This window comes from Cajanus cajan, chromosome 7 (assembly GCF_000230855.2).
Source record: "Cajanus cajan strain Asha chromosome 7, NIPB_CcT2T_4, whole genome shotgun sequence".
Classification (NCBI taxonomy): Eukaryota; Viridiplantae; Streptophyta; class Magnoliopsida; order Fabales; family Fabaceae; genus Cajanus; species Cajanus cajan.
In genome coordinates this window covers 58,675,226-58,692,133 of record NC_138523.1, presented here as the reverse complement: position 1 = coordinate 58,692,133, position 16,908 = coordinate 58,675,226, and the positions used below count along the sequence as shown (strand labels likewise).

Below are 16,908 nucleotides of genomic sequence, written 5' to 3'. Positions count from 1 at the left end.
ACGGTAAGTGATATATGAATGGACCATAACTTAAAACCGTTGAATACATTAATTAAAATTTTAACAATTAAGATGAATTAAGTACGTTATGTGACAGGTACCAAATTCAGTAATTTTAAAGTATTGTGTTAAGTGATATATGAATAGACCATAACTTAAAATAGTTGAATATATTAATTAAAATTTTAACAATTAAGATGCATTAATTACAGTAAATATTATATTTTTTAAGTTATACTTTTTAAAATTCCACAACCATCACTATCAAAACAGAAGCGACTTTATTTTCAATATATGTTGTTAAGTTTGTTGTTTGTCAAATTAATGAACTAATAAATAATAAAATGTTTTTATTTCATAACATAAAAAAAAAAATCATTGAATTTTATCTAATTTTCCAAAATTTATTCTCTGTATGTATCCCCTCTTTTCCATTTATTAATAAGCTTCACAAGTAGGGTGAGTTAAATAATCTTTTTTGACTTCATTAACAAAGGTGGGACATTGAGGAATAAGTGGTAATTTTGTTGTTGTTTTGTGTATGTCACAAGTGAAGGTGTTGGTGAAGGCAAAATAGGGGTGGAAGGTAGTGTTAAACCCTATCGGAAGAAAGGGGAGTGGTGGAGAAGGAAAAGAGAGGTGATGTAGAAAGTACTATTGGTGAACGGGTAGTAAAGGGATGGTAACAGGACGGATTGGGACAAGTTTTGTTCTCTTCATTCCCTTCATTATAAAAGGCGAGACGAGTTCGGGTTTGAGTTTTAAAGATAGGAGTGTGTACTTTTAAAACTCATTTATTCTCACTAGGTTTTGTTAGAACTGGGTAAATCCATAGGGACCCATTACATTTAAATAATAATAATAATTTACTTATACACTTTAAATATATTAAATTAAAATTTAATAATTATATTATAATATCAATAATATATAAAAATAAAAAATAAGGAAGAACTTATAGATAGTAAATTTAAGAATTAAATTATATTTTTAGTTAAACAAGTAATTTTAAGTTTATTAACTAATTATTGTTATAATTTAAATTATTTAATTATTCAATATTTAATTTTTATCTTTGATATTTATTAAAATTACAAATTTAACTTTATTTTTATATTTATGTATATATATATATATGTATATACATGTGTGTGTATATGCTATTAAAAAATACAATAGGACAGAGGGTGAGGGCGGGGCAAGGAGTTACATACCTAAACTTGATTTCTCGAGTTTAAATCCTAAACCCTGAACTTGATTTCTCAAGTCAAGAAAAATCCTTATTCGAATCTTTATCCAACCAAAGTGAGTTTTTGCGAGACAAAATTGAGTCAGGATCAAACAAGTATTTATGAGTGCGAGTTTAGTTGTTATGTCTAATAAGGTGTTTGGTGAAAAGGATTGTAATTTGAGGTGAGTTGTTGTCTCATCAAAGAAGGAGAAAATCTAAAATGACCGTAAAGGATTGTAAAATTTGTTTTATTAAAAGATAAATATTTGCTACCTATACAAATTAAATTAAAACATATGTTTATATTAAAATATTTAATATATTTAGTACAATTTAAAAAAAACTTGGTGCCTCATCGATGATGCACTTAAGATACTACTTCATAGTAGAACGACTCCCAGGGTGTATGTTGCTACCTTAAAAGTTACTTATAAATTAAATGTATGTTATGTTAATGTACTTTTCTTAACATCATTTTAGTTTTGTTTACGATGACTTTGTTCACATGCATCATTATTCACATGCAGTATGCTCCATGTAAGTACTTGTTTAACATTTGAGATACATTACAACAACTTGTGCATTAACTTTAACATTTTTCATGTAACAAGAAAAAAAAATCTTCAAGTTGTAGGATAACTAGTGGAAAATAGACACCACCACAATATTTTTACATTAGTTGTTATTAACAAGAAAAAAATCTCCAAGTTATAGGATAATCACCGATGGAAAAGAAATATCACAACAACATTTTTATATCAATTGTTACTCCTTCCATTATGGAAACCTTTTACACATAGAATAAAGAACATTTAATTTCTATATATTTAGACTAAATTATTCTCGTTTATTAATTTACAGATTTATACAATATTTTCAACTACTGCCTATACTGCTCAAAATAACATTAATGATTCATTTAAATTAGTCCTAATTACTCAACTATACATAAGGTATAATTTAAAGAATTACATAAAAAAATATATTGAAATTCTAAAAAAACCTAAGTTTTATAATAAAATTAAAAGGCTAAAAGAAACAAATTTTCAAAACAAAGAGAGTAAATAACTAATGTAAAGAGTTATGCAGTGACATTTTCTAAATTGAGGAAAACATTTATACATCAATTATTTTTAACAATGTAAAAGAGTATATTACATTAATAAAAATTAAACTTATGTAAAAAGGAACATTTTATATTAATTAAATATTGAATCGATGTAAAATGTTATTTTAAATTTTAAAATGTGAGCTTCACTCTCATATTGTGAATTGTTGTTATTGGTGACACCACACCTTTTTCAATGTCATCGTGTTTTCTTATCTTATTTTTGACAACAACAAAGGTGTATTGAGCAATCCCAAGCATTACACGATCTCAACAACGTTGTTGTTGGAAGTCCTTGGCTTTCTTTGTCATCGATGTCATTGTTGTCGATCATTAAGTATGTTCCCCCCTTGTTTTTTTTCCTGCATTTTTTCCCATTATATACATTTTTGTGTTGTTATCGTGTCTTGATTTATGTGATATGTCAATGAAGTTTGTTTTATGAGTAAAAATGATAGACTGAAGATATTAGTGGAAAGCAAATGAGATGTTGGAGATTTTCAAATTAGGTATCTTTGTCCACTTAGTGGTTAGTTGAAAATTAACCGTACCTAATTTGAGAAGAACTTTACTTACTGAGGGTCAGTAGAGGTCTGTTAGATGATTTTCACCTTTGGCATTAAGGGATCTCTTGAGTAGGTATGTTCACCAAAGTAGGATTTTATGACTGTAAGGGGTAACGAACTTATGTCATTGAAAACGTAAACTCATACCGAATCCTATACCATTTGTGTCAACTCATGATGGCACATATATTAAAATGTAATAAAAATATGAATTTAGAAAGAAAAAATTAAGTCTTTATTTTTTTTTATTTCTAAATTTTATTATGTGCGTTAATGTTTTATTGGTACTTTGAGGAAAATAAGGCAAACGAAAAGATACAAAGCAGAAAAGAAACTAAACTACTCCAAGCATAATTTTTCCAAATTCTTCATGTGCAAAGTCTAAAGGTGAGTTTCAAGAGATGTCACAAGCCTTATTATTGGTCCCCCATTTTGCAATGATATTAGCCAACGAGTTGGGTTCCTTGGGAACTACTAGCCAAGTAATTCTCCATTGTTTATTTATCAGATATCTGATTCTTATAATGAGCTCAATGCGAGTATACCACTTCCTTTTGATTTCATCTTCCTCTTGTATTGCTCTAACAACATTAATACAGTCTGTTTCAATGAAGTTATCCTCAAACCTAGCTTATAACAGTGGATAAGAACATGCATATAGGCTTGCAACTCAACTTGTAGTGGATCACATCCCATATTGGAATGAGTGCAACCTGATATCCAGTTGTCAACTTTGTCCCTAACCACACCTCCAAATCTCATAACATTTTCAACCTTTCTCCAACTCCCATCAATGTTCACTTTCTTCATTGATGTAGGGGGAGGCACTGGTGAGGGATATCTCTTGAGATTGAGAGGCCTTTTTGATGGATTTTGTTGACAGTTGTTGATATTACAATCACATGACAAACTTGTTGAATGTGTTTTAATGTTTGAAAAAGTAATTTATAAAAAAATAATAAATAAAATTTGAAATAAATACATAATTGATAATTCTCCTTTATTAATAGTTGATAAAAATAAAAGACTACTCATAAAAGGATAAATTTTAAGAATTAATTGAGATGAAATTGAAATCAACACATTTATATGCAAAACGTTATGAAGTTCAAGGATCAATCGAAACACAATCTAAGTTTAAGATTTTTATTTACAAGTTATAAAAAAAAGATTTATGAAAGAGTAAAATTTAAGGATAAATCTATGAATATTAATAAACGAAATACCTTTTTTAATAAATGTTTTCGTCTCCAATTTTTTTTACCATTTTCTACACTCAATTGTACAACAACTCCTTTACAACAATATATTCGTAAAGGATAATATATATATATATATATATATATATATGAGAGACTCACTTATTTTAAGATTAAATCTACCTATATTTACTTTATTCAGTAACTTATTTAAAATTTTGAAAAATATTTAATATTCCATTTTGTTAACAAATCAATGTATAAATTTTATACAAAAAAAATAAATGCAAAAAATACTTTTATAAATATTCGTCAATTTAAATTAATGAAACAAGGTATTAAATATTTTAAAAAAATTATAGACTTGATATATATATTAATAACTCTTGATTTAAGGGTTTGATCATAAAAATTTAATGCAGAATATCAATTATTAAGTGAATGAAAACTAAGTAATTTTACTATTAGAAGAGATGAGTCCATCCTCTTATTTATATATATATATATATATATATATATATATATATATATATAATTTTTCGTGTAATTATTACACATAGGCACAAACTCATAGAAGTATGATGACCTAGATTTAATCCTCATTGCGACAATTTTTATAATCTTTCCTATATTTACAAAAAAAAAAAAGCACAAACTCACTTGTTGGAATAAAACTAATGTATTTATACACAAAAATATATAACATTTATTTGTAAAAGTCTTAAAATATCATTTTAATGTTCTTTTCCCTTTATTTAATTAAAAACATTATTGAATTTGATTTTAATATTACATTTTTAAGCATTTGTTAAAAAATAAAAAGTCATTTTTTAATCCTAAGTTTCTGTCTCAAATTAGTCTTATATTATTTTGATTTATTTAATAAGTAAGTAATGTTTGACTAAAAATTATTTTTATCAAAGATCGAACTTCAATATTATATGAAAAATTTGACATTGAATTTAACACATTAGTCACTTGTGTCTAATTTTTTAATTTTTAAAAATTATTTAGAAAAAAATATATTTATACATATATTTCATCTTAAATTAGTCTTAGATTAATTTGATTCAACCTCTAGATAAGTAAAATTTGATTAATGATTATTTTCATGAAAGATTAAATTTTAATAATATCCAAATGATTCAAAATTAAATTTAACACATTAATCACTTGTGTTCAATTTCTTAATTTTGAAAGATAATTTAATATATATATATATATATAATTATAATTATTTGGGAAAGCGTATAAGGTCCGTGCGATATTATTTGCGAAAGAATATAAAGCTAGTAACTAGTAGTTGTAGGTCTGGTCCTGGAATCTGATCCAATACGAAACCTCCGCGCGTGCTACAACCGTTCGCTCTTTCTGCCATTGTAGCTTCGTATTCAAGAGCTAAACAAACAAACCCTAACCCTAATCCTCACCCCTTTCCGATCATGGCCACCGATGCCCGTGACTCGCGTCGCAAGCATCACCGATCATCCTCTCCGGAGGACGTTGACAGATCCTCCAAGCGCCACAAGCACCGCCACCGCCACCGCCACGGGACCAAAAAGCGCGACGAAGAGATCGAATTCGACGACAGAACAATTGCTGCGCTTCCTTCTCCAATTCCGCGTACACATCTCCGTGACGACGATGTGGAGGAGGGAGAGATCCTTGAAGACGAGGCTCTCGATGGCGAGGTTGGAAAAAAGGAGACGGAATCTGATGTCGAGCCTGGTGAAATCAAGGTGACAGGAGATCGAGATGTTCGATCTGATAATCAAAATTCGGTATGTTACGATCGGATTTGTTTATTTTAATTTTAATTTAATTTTATTTATTTAAATATTTAATTTCTGTGTATTGCTACACGTGACATCTGTTTGGTCGCGGAGAAAGCAGAGGCCATTGGAATAGATTTGAAAGAAATTTTTGCTTTCGTAATTGTGTTGTTTTTAGTTGCGATTTTTTTTTTTGTTATTTATTTCTCAGTATTTAGGTGTTTCAGTGTTTCTCACTTCCTCTCGGTGACCAAACAGAGCACTGTGATTCTTTGTTTTCGGACAGTATAATGAGTTTTTTTTTATTCTTGAGAGCTTTGGTATAGTACTCTGTCAGTGTCTCATACATATGCACTACACGAACATGAGTGAATTGCAAAAGAAGTCTCTCTAGGCGTTTCAGTGAAGACTGGTGGCTTACAGTTAATTTGTAAGAGCTGGTTACGTGTTTTGTAAATTTAATTTTGCTTATGGACTGATTTAAATGCACTGTTTAATTCAGTTAGCATCACCTCTAGCACTGCGATTTTCAACATTTGCACTCAATTTCTTATTTATGCTGGGCAGGGACACCTCACTAGAAATTCAGAATCTAGAAATGAGGAAATTAGAGGTGATAAATTTAGTAGTCCTGCAGTGAATGCAGAAGACGGTGTCTCTCCTAATCAGTCAAGTGCTAGGACTCGAGATAGAAAGCATGCTCAAGCTCAGACAGATGATGTTGGGAATGGCTATTTGGATCCTAAATCTTCCAAAGGGGATAAGTGGCAGAATGGGGAACTTGGACATTCTAAAGGAAATGAAAAACTAAAAGGTGTCTTTGATGACGAAGCACTGGAGGCTAATGCAAGGAAAGCATATTACCATAGGAGTTCGTCCTCTGAAAGTGGAGGAGAAAAATATCGAATCTCTGGAAGTTCTCATTCTCATGGTAGGCATAGAAGTCGATCAAGATCAACAGGTCATACTAGAGACAGGTCTCGTTCTCGTAGTACCATAGAAGAATATGCTCATTCCAAGAGAAGGCGCTCTGGGGACCAAGGGTCCATTTATTATACTGGCAGACATGATACTGACTATGATAATGATGATGAAAGAGTAAGGGGTCATGGAAGGGAGCATGGTCATGCCAGTGTGGTAGATAATAGAAGGGACTACGGTACCAGATATCAAAATCGGGATGCCTGGGATAGGGATAGGAGTAGGGACAGAGATGTGGATAGAGACTTGCACAGAGAAAAGAAACAAGAGGAAACAAGCAGGGGTAGGGAGATTGAGTGGGAACACAAAAGGGGAAAAGAACGTGAAAGGAGCCGCGAGAGATATAGAAGAGATGTAGAAAAAGATAGGAGCAAAGAAAGGGAGGAGGATAGGGACAGGAGACGAGAAAAGGAAAGAGATAGAAGTTGGGAGACAATGTTTGAGAGGGATAGGAGAAGGGAAAAGGAAAGAGATAGAAGTAGGGACAGAACAAGAGGTGGCAAGAGAGATAGAGACCTGGAGAATGAAAGGGATGACAAGAATCGGGAAAGAGATAACATTAAGGAGAGGGAAAGGCGAGATGATAGATATAGGCACAAAGACAGAGACACTGCAAATGGTAAAGATAGGCATCTGCGTCATGAGGATGGTAATGACAATGGAGATAGATATAGAAAACATTCAAGACATGAAGAAAATGAATACCATTGGGAAAGAAAAAGAAATTCTGATAATCTTGTAATGGCTTATACTGCAGAAGAGGGTGATAGCAAACTAACAAGGTATCATTACCTATAATTACTAATACGAGTTTTCTTCTATACATCTTTTCTCTCTCTTTTCCATCCCCTTCAATTTCATTCTATGCATTTTTAATATTTTATTTTGATGTATATTTATTGCAGCAGTGAGGTTGGACCAAATGAATTAGAGGAGGATACATTGCAATTACCTGAGAAAGAAGAGGAAGATCTCAACAGGATCAAAGAAGAGAGTAGAAGAAGAAGGGAAGCAATAATGGAGAAATACAAGAAGCAGCATCAGCAAGTAGAACAAGCTGTTGGAAATGAAGGAAATGGTATTACTTTTTCCTATTTCTTTATAGATCTGCATGATGGGCTGATAACTAGCTAAAATGACCTTTAGTTACAAGTTATAATTCATTGTCTTTATCCATAGTCTTCTTATCACCATGTTGATTTTCAAATGTGTGGATCGTAATTTTTTTTGACCCCATATGTACGGACAAATCCAAAGGGCCTAGGGTACCCCCCATTTTTTCTCAACAGTTCAATTATTTCATATAAAAAATGGTATAGGATCAATTTGTACAAACTGTCAAATTGTGTAATTTTATAACACTTGGCAAAAAAGTAATTTTATCAATCCAATGGGTGAATATTGTGATATCTTGATAGTCATGTATATCAAATTTTAGATAATTTAGTTATTCATATATATATATAGATATACATATATATAATCTAATAATATATCGACTTATATTTTGAATAACATATCATATGTTAAAATAAATTGGTGCAACTGCTATGGATACTAATTAGTTTTAAAAATATAAATTTTTGTAGACTCGGTTTACTTTATGGGAACTTTAAATTGTTGGATTGTTAAGGTTTTCTTTCTTCTTAATATAATGTTATTTCAGATGTAATTATACGAAGTTTGAAATCTAGTGTCAATTAACCTATATTTCAATTGATCCCACAAAAAATGTTTCTTATAATTTACTAATTAATTTAATTATGTAAAATTTGTTTGTTTTTGCTGCTCAAACTTTTTTTGGATCTATTTCTGATTAGGTTAGATGAAAAATAATTTTTCAGCTTTAGAACCATGTTATTATCTGTTCTAGTATTCTTGATGGAAGACGCATCACTTTCATCCAAAGCCATCACTTGTTAATCTGAGCTAGTGTAAAAATTTTCTGCATTGTTATTCATTTGAATGCTTTTGCTGTGAGCTGGACCTAGACATAGTGAGGTTTGTTACGTGAGTCTTTTATGTTATCCTTTCTATATTTGTTATTGATTTGGTTTGGATGAGGGCATGTCATGTCTCAAACCCGAGACCTAATGGTAATGCAATGATCAAACCATTGCACCAGGCTGTAGACAGACTCCTAGCTATATTTGTTAATCCACGTAAATTATATTTTTTAAATTGTGCAATATGTTCTCATATAAAATTATTTTTCTTAATTCTTCCATCGTTAGTCATTATCTTATGACCCTTCATTTTTGTGGTTTCTCTTGAAAAATTCCCCCTCTTAATTATTTAGCATCTGTGTCTCAAATTCTCTTTCTTCCAAATAGAAATAAAAGTGAAGCACATGAGTGAAATATTTGACATTTCATATTTGAGTCACACCTGAAGAACACCATTGAAGATGCACAAGCTCGCTTTTACTGTTATAATTTATATAATTATTATTATCCTGATAATGTATTCTAAACCTAAAAAATATTTGAAAATCAAATAAAATTACATATATGTTAAAGTGTTAATTACTGTTTCATTTCCCCCTTGTTATCCTTCTACTTGGATTACTTTTAGTAACTTTGTGATGCACTATTATTAGGCAAGGATGCAGACATTCCTATTAACATCTCAGAAGCACGCGATAGTAAGAATGATGGTGCTGATTCTGCTGAACAATCATTTGCTGTTGGGAAATCTCCTGAAAATGTGAATGCTTCTTCTAAGAAGACATCTCTTGCCGGGGGCCTGGGAGAGGGTAGTCCAAAGGTTTGCCCTTAATTTTTAAAATTTTTTTGTAGTAAAATTTATCAAGTAAGTTTGATTTTTAACACTAGATTCTTATTCTCTTTTGTTACACTTACAGGGTGAGAGGTCAGATGATATGTTTTGTGATGATATATTTGGTGAGACACCAACAGGTGTTCGGAAATCAGTAAGTGTTTGATTAAACTATTCTAATTTTGAAGAGTGGTAGAATTTTTTGTCCACTTAATGTTGTAATAGTCTGACTTTGTAGTATTAGTATGTTATGATATCATTTTGGATCTCGGATGAAACTAATAAACCTGTTTTCTCCATCTTTTTCACCATACATATTCTTCAATACAATTCCCACTGCCTTTCTCTGTCAAGCTAAGTTGCCTGTAGGGTACTGGGTGATTTGAATTGTGAAAACCAATCATTGTTTATTTATTTGGTGTTATATTAACTATTAAGATTTCCTACTTTTTTTTTTCAGGGAAAAGGGGATGGTTTACTGATTGAGAGGGTTGGCCTACATGACAATTGGGATGATGCAGAGGGTTATTACAGTAAGTAAAATTCATTGGATTGTATGTAGCTGTTTTGATCATTTTTTTTATTGTTGAGTTGAGGCTTGAGAGCTTGACCATCTTTTTTGCCGTGTCTCGGTGAAACATGATTAGTGGCTCGTGTAACTTTTTTATTGGGTGGGCATTGTTAATTATTTTTATCTTTTTGTTCTTTCAAATGTGACGTCATGGATTTTCACATCTTTCACACATCTTTAGTTATCTCTGAGGCATTTCAAAGTGTCAATATGATGTAGAAAATCATTGGGGGCTATCAGATTTTTGTTACAATTGTTGGTCCACTATCATGTGTAATATCTCTGAATATATCTGTTTTTGTGTTCATGATGTTATGTTATGATATTGTTATATGCAGGCTATCGTATAGGTGAAATACTTGATGGCAGATATGAAGTCACTGCTGCACATGGGAGGGGTGTCTTTTCAACAGTTGTTCGGGCAAAGAATCTAAAAATGGGAAATGGTGAGCCAGAAGAAGTAGCAATAAAAATTATTCGTAATAATGACACCATGTGAGTGATATTTATTTCTTGATAATCTCCAGTAAACTTTTTTGTTTTGGGCAGTTCACTCATGCATATCTAATGTGTCACAGGTACAAGGCTGGGATGGATGAATTGGTTATATTAAAGAAATTAGTAGGTGCAGATCCAGATGATAAGCGTCATTGTGTTCGTTTCCTTTCAAGTTTTAGATACCGGAATCATCTTTGTTTAGTTTTTGAATCTCTTAATATGAATCTGCGTGAGGTTTTAAAGAAGTTTGGTCGCAATATTGGCCTTAGGCTAACAGCAGTGAGAGCATATGCAAAACAACTTTTTATTGCACTCAAGCATCTCCGGAACTGTGGTGTTCTTCACTGTGATATAAAGCCAGATAATATGTTGGTATGTCCAAGATACTGTTGTGTCTGTTTCATTTCAAAGTTCAGTTTATTTATTTCAAGGAGAAATATCTATTATCTTACCTTTTTTTGTTTTTCCTCTTTTGACAAGGTAAACGAAGCTAAAAATGTGTTGAAGCTATGTGACTTTGGTAATGCTATGTTTGCTGGTAAAAATGAAGTTACACCATATCTTGTGAGCCGTTTTTATCGTGCCCCAGAAATAAGTAAGTTAATCCTATTTTTTATGATTTCATTACACTGAACTGTTTTTCTCTCGTTGATATCTCATGTTTGCTAACTGTTTTGGGATTTTGAACGTTTCTATGCAGTACTTGGCTTGACATATGATCATCCATTGGATATTTGGTCTGTAGGTTGTTGTTTGTATGAGTTGTATGTTGGGAAGGTTCTTTTCCCAGGGTTTACAAACAATGACATGCTACGGCTTCACATGGAACTGAAGGGCCCTTTTCCGAAAAAGATGCTACGCAAGGTAAACATTCATTGTTTTATTCAATTGATGTGTGTACAAATAGTGTTTTGCCACTGTTTTGAGTGTTGATTAGGAGTTATTTTAATAATACTTAATAGTTGATACATGTTTCTTTTGTCCTGTCTCTTTTCTTTTGGTTGTATATCTGTTGTGACTTTTGTTGCTAAATTAATCCTGTGGGTGTACTTTCATAACAATTTGTGGCGTGAATTAATTTGTTGTGCTGTTAATTATATCTATGTTTTTCTATTTGCTTGTAGGGAGCATTTACTGAACAGCATTTTGATCAAGACCTGAATTTTCTTGCTACTGAAGAAGATCCTGTAACAAAAAAGGTAAGCTAGACTAAATTGTATTTCAATGGATTTTATTCTCAATATTAGAATGGATGGTTTTTTTTCTGCATAGTTTGAATGATGGTGTTAATATTATTCCCTAGACCATAAAGCGGCTGATTCTCAACATTAAGCCAAAAGATATTGGGACATTCATCACTGGCTCTGCTGGGGAGGATCCAAAAATGTTAGCAAACTTTAAGGATCTTCTGGAAAAAGTTTTTGTCTTGGATCCAGACAAGAGGCTGACAGTTTCACAAGCTCTGAACCACCCATTCATCACTGGCAAGTGAACAATGTTGCTGAATTTGACTCCCAAAATGATATACACTGATATTTGTACATAATGATCCAATTGTTATTGTGGTTCTAATTATTTGGCACTATTTATCTTCTGTGTATGGCCCAAGGAGTGTCATCACAGTTGTCGGCATGTTGACGTGAAAAAGGATGATGTCTCTACAGGCACTTTACTGGCGGTTCTTTCAGTGGAATGTACTGTTTCTATTGTAAGACAACTTGCCAATGGCAGTTTCCCTTAGTGTAGTTGTAATTGTACTTCAAACATTGCTCTTCCAATTAAATTCTTGGAAAATTTTATGATGAGAAGTTCAATTTAGTATTCATTTGATAGACTTGTTTATCCTTTCTTCACACTTTCTTTTTTATATTTCTGTTTACAATTTTATGTAATTATTTGTTGTGTTTTGGTTAATATTACTTAAATGGTTACATTCTTTATGCCCTTAGTTTTTTCATTATTGCTGCCAATTCATATTTTACCAATTCATATATATTCCTTGAATTTGGGGATTCTAATTTAATTTCTCATTCAGGAGACATATCACGTTTGAGGCATCCTTCCATGCTTAGATGCTTTGAAGGAACCCCGGAGAAGGTACCTTGGCTTGTTTATTGGGAGATTAATTTCACCAAGCTGGAATGAGTTATGATTTCCATTAAATTTCATTGACGGTGCCAGTAGAATAACTGCCATGTTTGAATTGGAATTTATTGAGATGAGCCCAAATGGTCTTTTTTTAAGTCATAAGTCAATGATTGTTGGTACTGTTTGAGCACATGTGAGCACATTAATTGTTTGTATTGTTAGCAAGGTACATGAGTTGGGGGGAGGAGGGGAAGTGGTTAGTGTCTAACCTGCATCCTCATCCAGATACAGGTACCACTAGGCCATATGCCTAGTTGCTACTGCCTTTAAATTGTTTCACCATGAGTGGCAGAATTCCTATGTGCTGCCTTCTCTGTTTCATTCTTTTTATCCCTTTCAGTTATGACTTGAGTTAGGTGTGTAGATATCTTATTTCTTGAACTGTACTTGAGCATCACTTCCCATCTGATGTCATGTACTCTTTTGTTAGCATTAATTTTCTTAAATTACCTATATGCATATCCTAATGATATTGTGTTGCATCTTATCTTATCCATTTTGGGTCATTCTGGAGGCAATTCCACTGGATGTCTTTGGCTGTTCACGAAGAAAATTCATTTCACGGTGAGCAATTTAATTGAGAAACAATTGTTCTGTTAATCTTGTGCTATGGATTAAAATTTTAATGGATCTGATTCCTTTTCATTTTTAAATCTTTTTAGGTACTATATCTTGGTCCTGCAATTTATGTAAGTATATTCCAAGTCCAATTCCTTTCTCATCTTGTCAATGTTGATGGCATAGATGGTCCTTTGCATCCAGTTCCTTACAATATACATACCTAGTTCTCAATTCTGTTTCAAAATTTGATGAATATGAAGTTTGCAATTGCGTTAAAACTTTTCTGCTGTGTTTCTGATGATTAATTTAGATGGGAATTGGGTGAGCATTTTTTGTTGTTGGGTTCTGTGCATGGTTGTTTCTTCTGATTTATAAGCAGCGATTTTGGCTATCCTCCTGTTTCTTCTTGTCCTAAACCACTAATATTCTTTGCTGTTTGGTGACTTGGTCAGTCCTCTACTTTTCCTTGATATTCATTTAATAGCATATTTATTTCCTGTTTTATTTATTTTAGAGAATGCAATTAAGTTTTCTTTTGATAGTAAATTTCTTTTGATTGTGAAGTAACGCAATATGCACATACACACTCCCCTTAATGTGTGGGTTTTGGATATTTTAAAATTGAGTTTACCAGTCTAGGGTCAGGATACAGCCATACAGGGAACTTGCAAATAACCTAACTCCGTGTTCAAATACAATTGCGTTGTTTTATCACGGGCAGAAAGTGGCAAGGTGTGCCTAATTCGTTTGGCAGCCTTCAGTGTATTTGGCATCATTGCATGTACATTAGTCATGTCAATCTACCTTTTATTTTATATTTTAAATTGAGGATGAAGAGAAAATAAGATAACTTTAAAATTTTAAATAAAATAATCATTAGCCATGGCTTACAAAATAGTATTATGATATGATTTTATCTACATTCCCAACCTCACCCGGTGGGAATAGTTTTAGGTGGCTGATGTACTTGATAGCCATTGCTTACAAATTTATGAGTTCTAAAGATGGAAACAACTACCCATTGACTTGACTACCATTTCTCTTTTTTGGATAGATCTTGTATCTTGAAGAAATAAAAAGAACCAATGTCTAATATTTTCATATTAATGTAGTTATACTTTGTTGTACAACTTATAATGGAAACCTTTCAAAGCGGGATTATCCTTGGGTGTGGGTGGTTTTGGCCTGATTATCGGAAAACTCTCTGTTTTGCTTGATATGCCACCGGTTAATCGTTTAATAACCTGATCTCGTCTGTGTATAATGTTGTGTAGCTTAAATAATGAATTTCAACATGTACAGCATTTTTGTATATTATACCTAAAAGGATTCCGAGTTTTTACTATATATAATTTGAAATGTTTATATTTCCTTAATGTGGACCCCCAGATTGCCAATTTTCATAGGTAACAAATGCTTTTGGGTGAGAGTATTAGAGTCAGCTATCAGAATTAAACAACATATAGAGAATAGTGAAATATTTTTTTTATCGATGTGGCAATTACTTTGGGTAGTTTGCTATTGCGTGGTGGTGGGTGAAACTTGAAAGTTCCAGATATTCACCACAAAATTATGGGGACAACGTAGTGCAAAAACATTTATCAGTGGTAAAAACAGCAGAAAAAACTGAAGCAAGCATGCTACTCTGCCTCGAGACCTAGACCTTCCCACTTCTCTCTGCGGAATTCTGTCCCCAGGGGTCCAGTTCTACCCATCAAATTCTCCACTCATCTCATTTCCCCCACTTCCTCGCCAGCTACCTGACCTATCAGTCTGTTAAACGTGTCCCTAAAGCATCTGTTTGTTACAATAGAATCTCGAAGGGAGGAAAGACACTCAAATCACACCCATTCCTTTGTTTGGTTAGTTCAAGAGAGGAGGGAAGCTTTAAAAAAACTGTGGGACTTGCAAATTATGTCATCCGCCCTAGTTGGGAAGAAATGGAGAGGCAAAGGTGATATTTATACACTAAATGATTAAAATATCTTTTATTTTATATATCTTTATTTTTACACTACTCTTAAATTTTCCTTAACATTAAGCAAATTACAAAATTATATCGCTTTCCGTTTTTTTTCTTCTTTTTTTCACCTTTTATAAACAAACCATACCATAGTAGTAGACTTACCAATATGTTCTGTTAGCATTGATCTTCAAATTTTTTGTTGAGAATATTGAGCTAGTTTTATGCAAGATTTTTAAATATTCGGGCAGAGACGCAAGGTCCATAGGCGAGAGGGTAAGCCGAATCCTACACCTGACGGTGAGTGATAAACTTTCCTCTTGAGGAACAACGTCAACATCGGGCTGCAGAAGGATGTAGCTATGATGTCCTCAATCCTCAGTGAATCCCATGTTGACTTGTCTCTGATTTTCCCAGACTATGAATGAAGACTTCTAAAGAAACGACTGTCATGCCACTTTCCCAAAAACTAATAGCCCAAACACGAATGTACGTAAGGTTTGACCAGTTGAAAACAAACAAGCAACTAGATAGAGTTATGGAAAATAAAATGCGATCAGTTGGTGTTAGTTGTCAGTCAAATGATCTGTTTGTCAGTGGTGCGGAGATTGTAGGTTGGAGTGAGAGGGATCATGCATATGCTATACTCTGATGTTTGTTGTGTGGTATTTAGTTTCTGTTGTAGAAATTTGTTTGTGTATCGTGTTTGCCTTGATGAAGCTCTAGAATCATTTTACTCAGTTGATGTTGTATGCCATTCGTGTGGGCTTTTCTGGGATTTAGGCTATATGATCCGCAGGTTAGCACGCGGTCTTATTGTTAAACTCGCTGGCAATTATTAGTGATGTCATTTTAAACAAATTGCTATTAAACATGTATCCAAATTCACCTTTAAAAGAATTTCGACTGTTCTCTTAAGAAAAAAGCATAACTAAATTTGTATTGAGTCGTTATAATTTTGAAGGAAGTAGAACTTTACTCTTCGATGTTTGTTTTTTACCGGACTGTTCAGTTTTATCGTATTGTTTTAAGAAAAAGGTCATAGCAATTTATTTAAGTATGATATTTTTAATTATGCAGTAAGCAGTATCAAGGAAAAATACTAAATAAGTATTTAATTATTAATATTTATTATAACAAAATGTTTGTAGCTCCAATATCTGATTAAATAATAAATAAAATAGAACACACACACACACATATATATATATATATATATATATATATATATATATATAAGCAATAATGTATCCATGCTTTTAACACTTATCGGCTTTAATTTATTGAAGTTTAGAGAATTGAATTTTAATTCTTATTTAACAAGTCTCGTTTTTGTTTTTACTATATAAATTTTAATAAATAATAATAAAGTTATAAAAATACTCTTCCTAAATTTAAACTTTAATAGAAAATGTTTAGTTATAAAAGTACATCAGTAACTTTGAAATGATATGGAAAATTAATACATAAGCATATTCAAATATAATGAAAAATAGGTTCTCTGATAGTTTGGTTTGCTTTATAGCCATTTC

General features: G+C 32.0%; 1 protein-coding gene across 2 annotated transcripts; it reads left to right on the top strand.

Moving 5' to 3' along the window:
• Window positions 1-5,402: 5,402 nt before the first annotated feature.
• On the top strand, window positions 5,403-16,248 carry LOC109796607 (Protein kinase superfamily protein). Of its 2 annotated transcripts, XR_014428029.1 has the most exons (15): window positions 5,403-5,885; window positions 6,444-7,639; window positions 7,763-7,935; window positions 9,457-9,623; window positions 9,721-9,789; window positions 10,096-10,168; window positions 10,545-10,701; window positions 10,785-11,076; window positions 11,185-11,299; window positions 11,405-11,568; window positions 11,829-11,903; window positions 12,008-12,188; window positions 12,314-12,412; window positions 12,740-13,416; window positions 13,515-16,248. XR_014428029.1 is itself a non-coding variant. In XM_083060295.1 (13 exons), the coding sequence occupies exons 1-13, from the start codon at window positions 5,547-5,549 to the stop codon at window positions 12,340-12,342; spliced, it is 3,030 nt and encodes a 1,009-aa protein (XP_082916421.1). In that variant the 5' UTR covers window positions 5,403-5,546; the 3' UTR covers window positions 12,343-12,529. The 2 variants fall into 2 exon arrangements, 1 of the variants encoding a protein (XP_082916421.1); XM_083060295.1 differs by lacking the exons at window positions 12,740-13,416; window positions 13,515-16,248 and having other exon boundaries at window positions 12,314-12,529.
• Window positions 16,249-16,908: the final 660 nt, after the last annotated feature.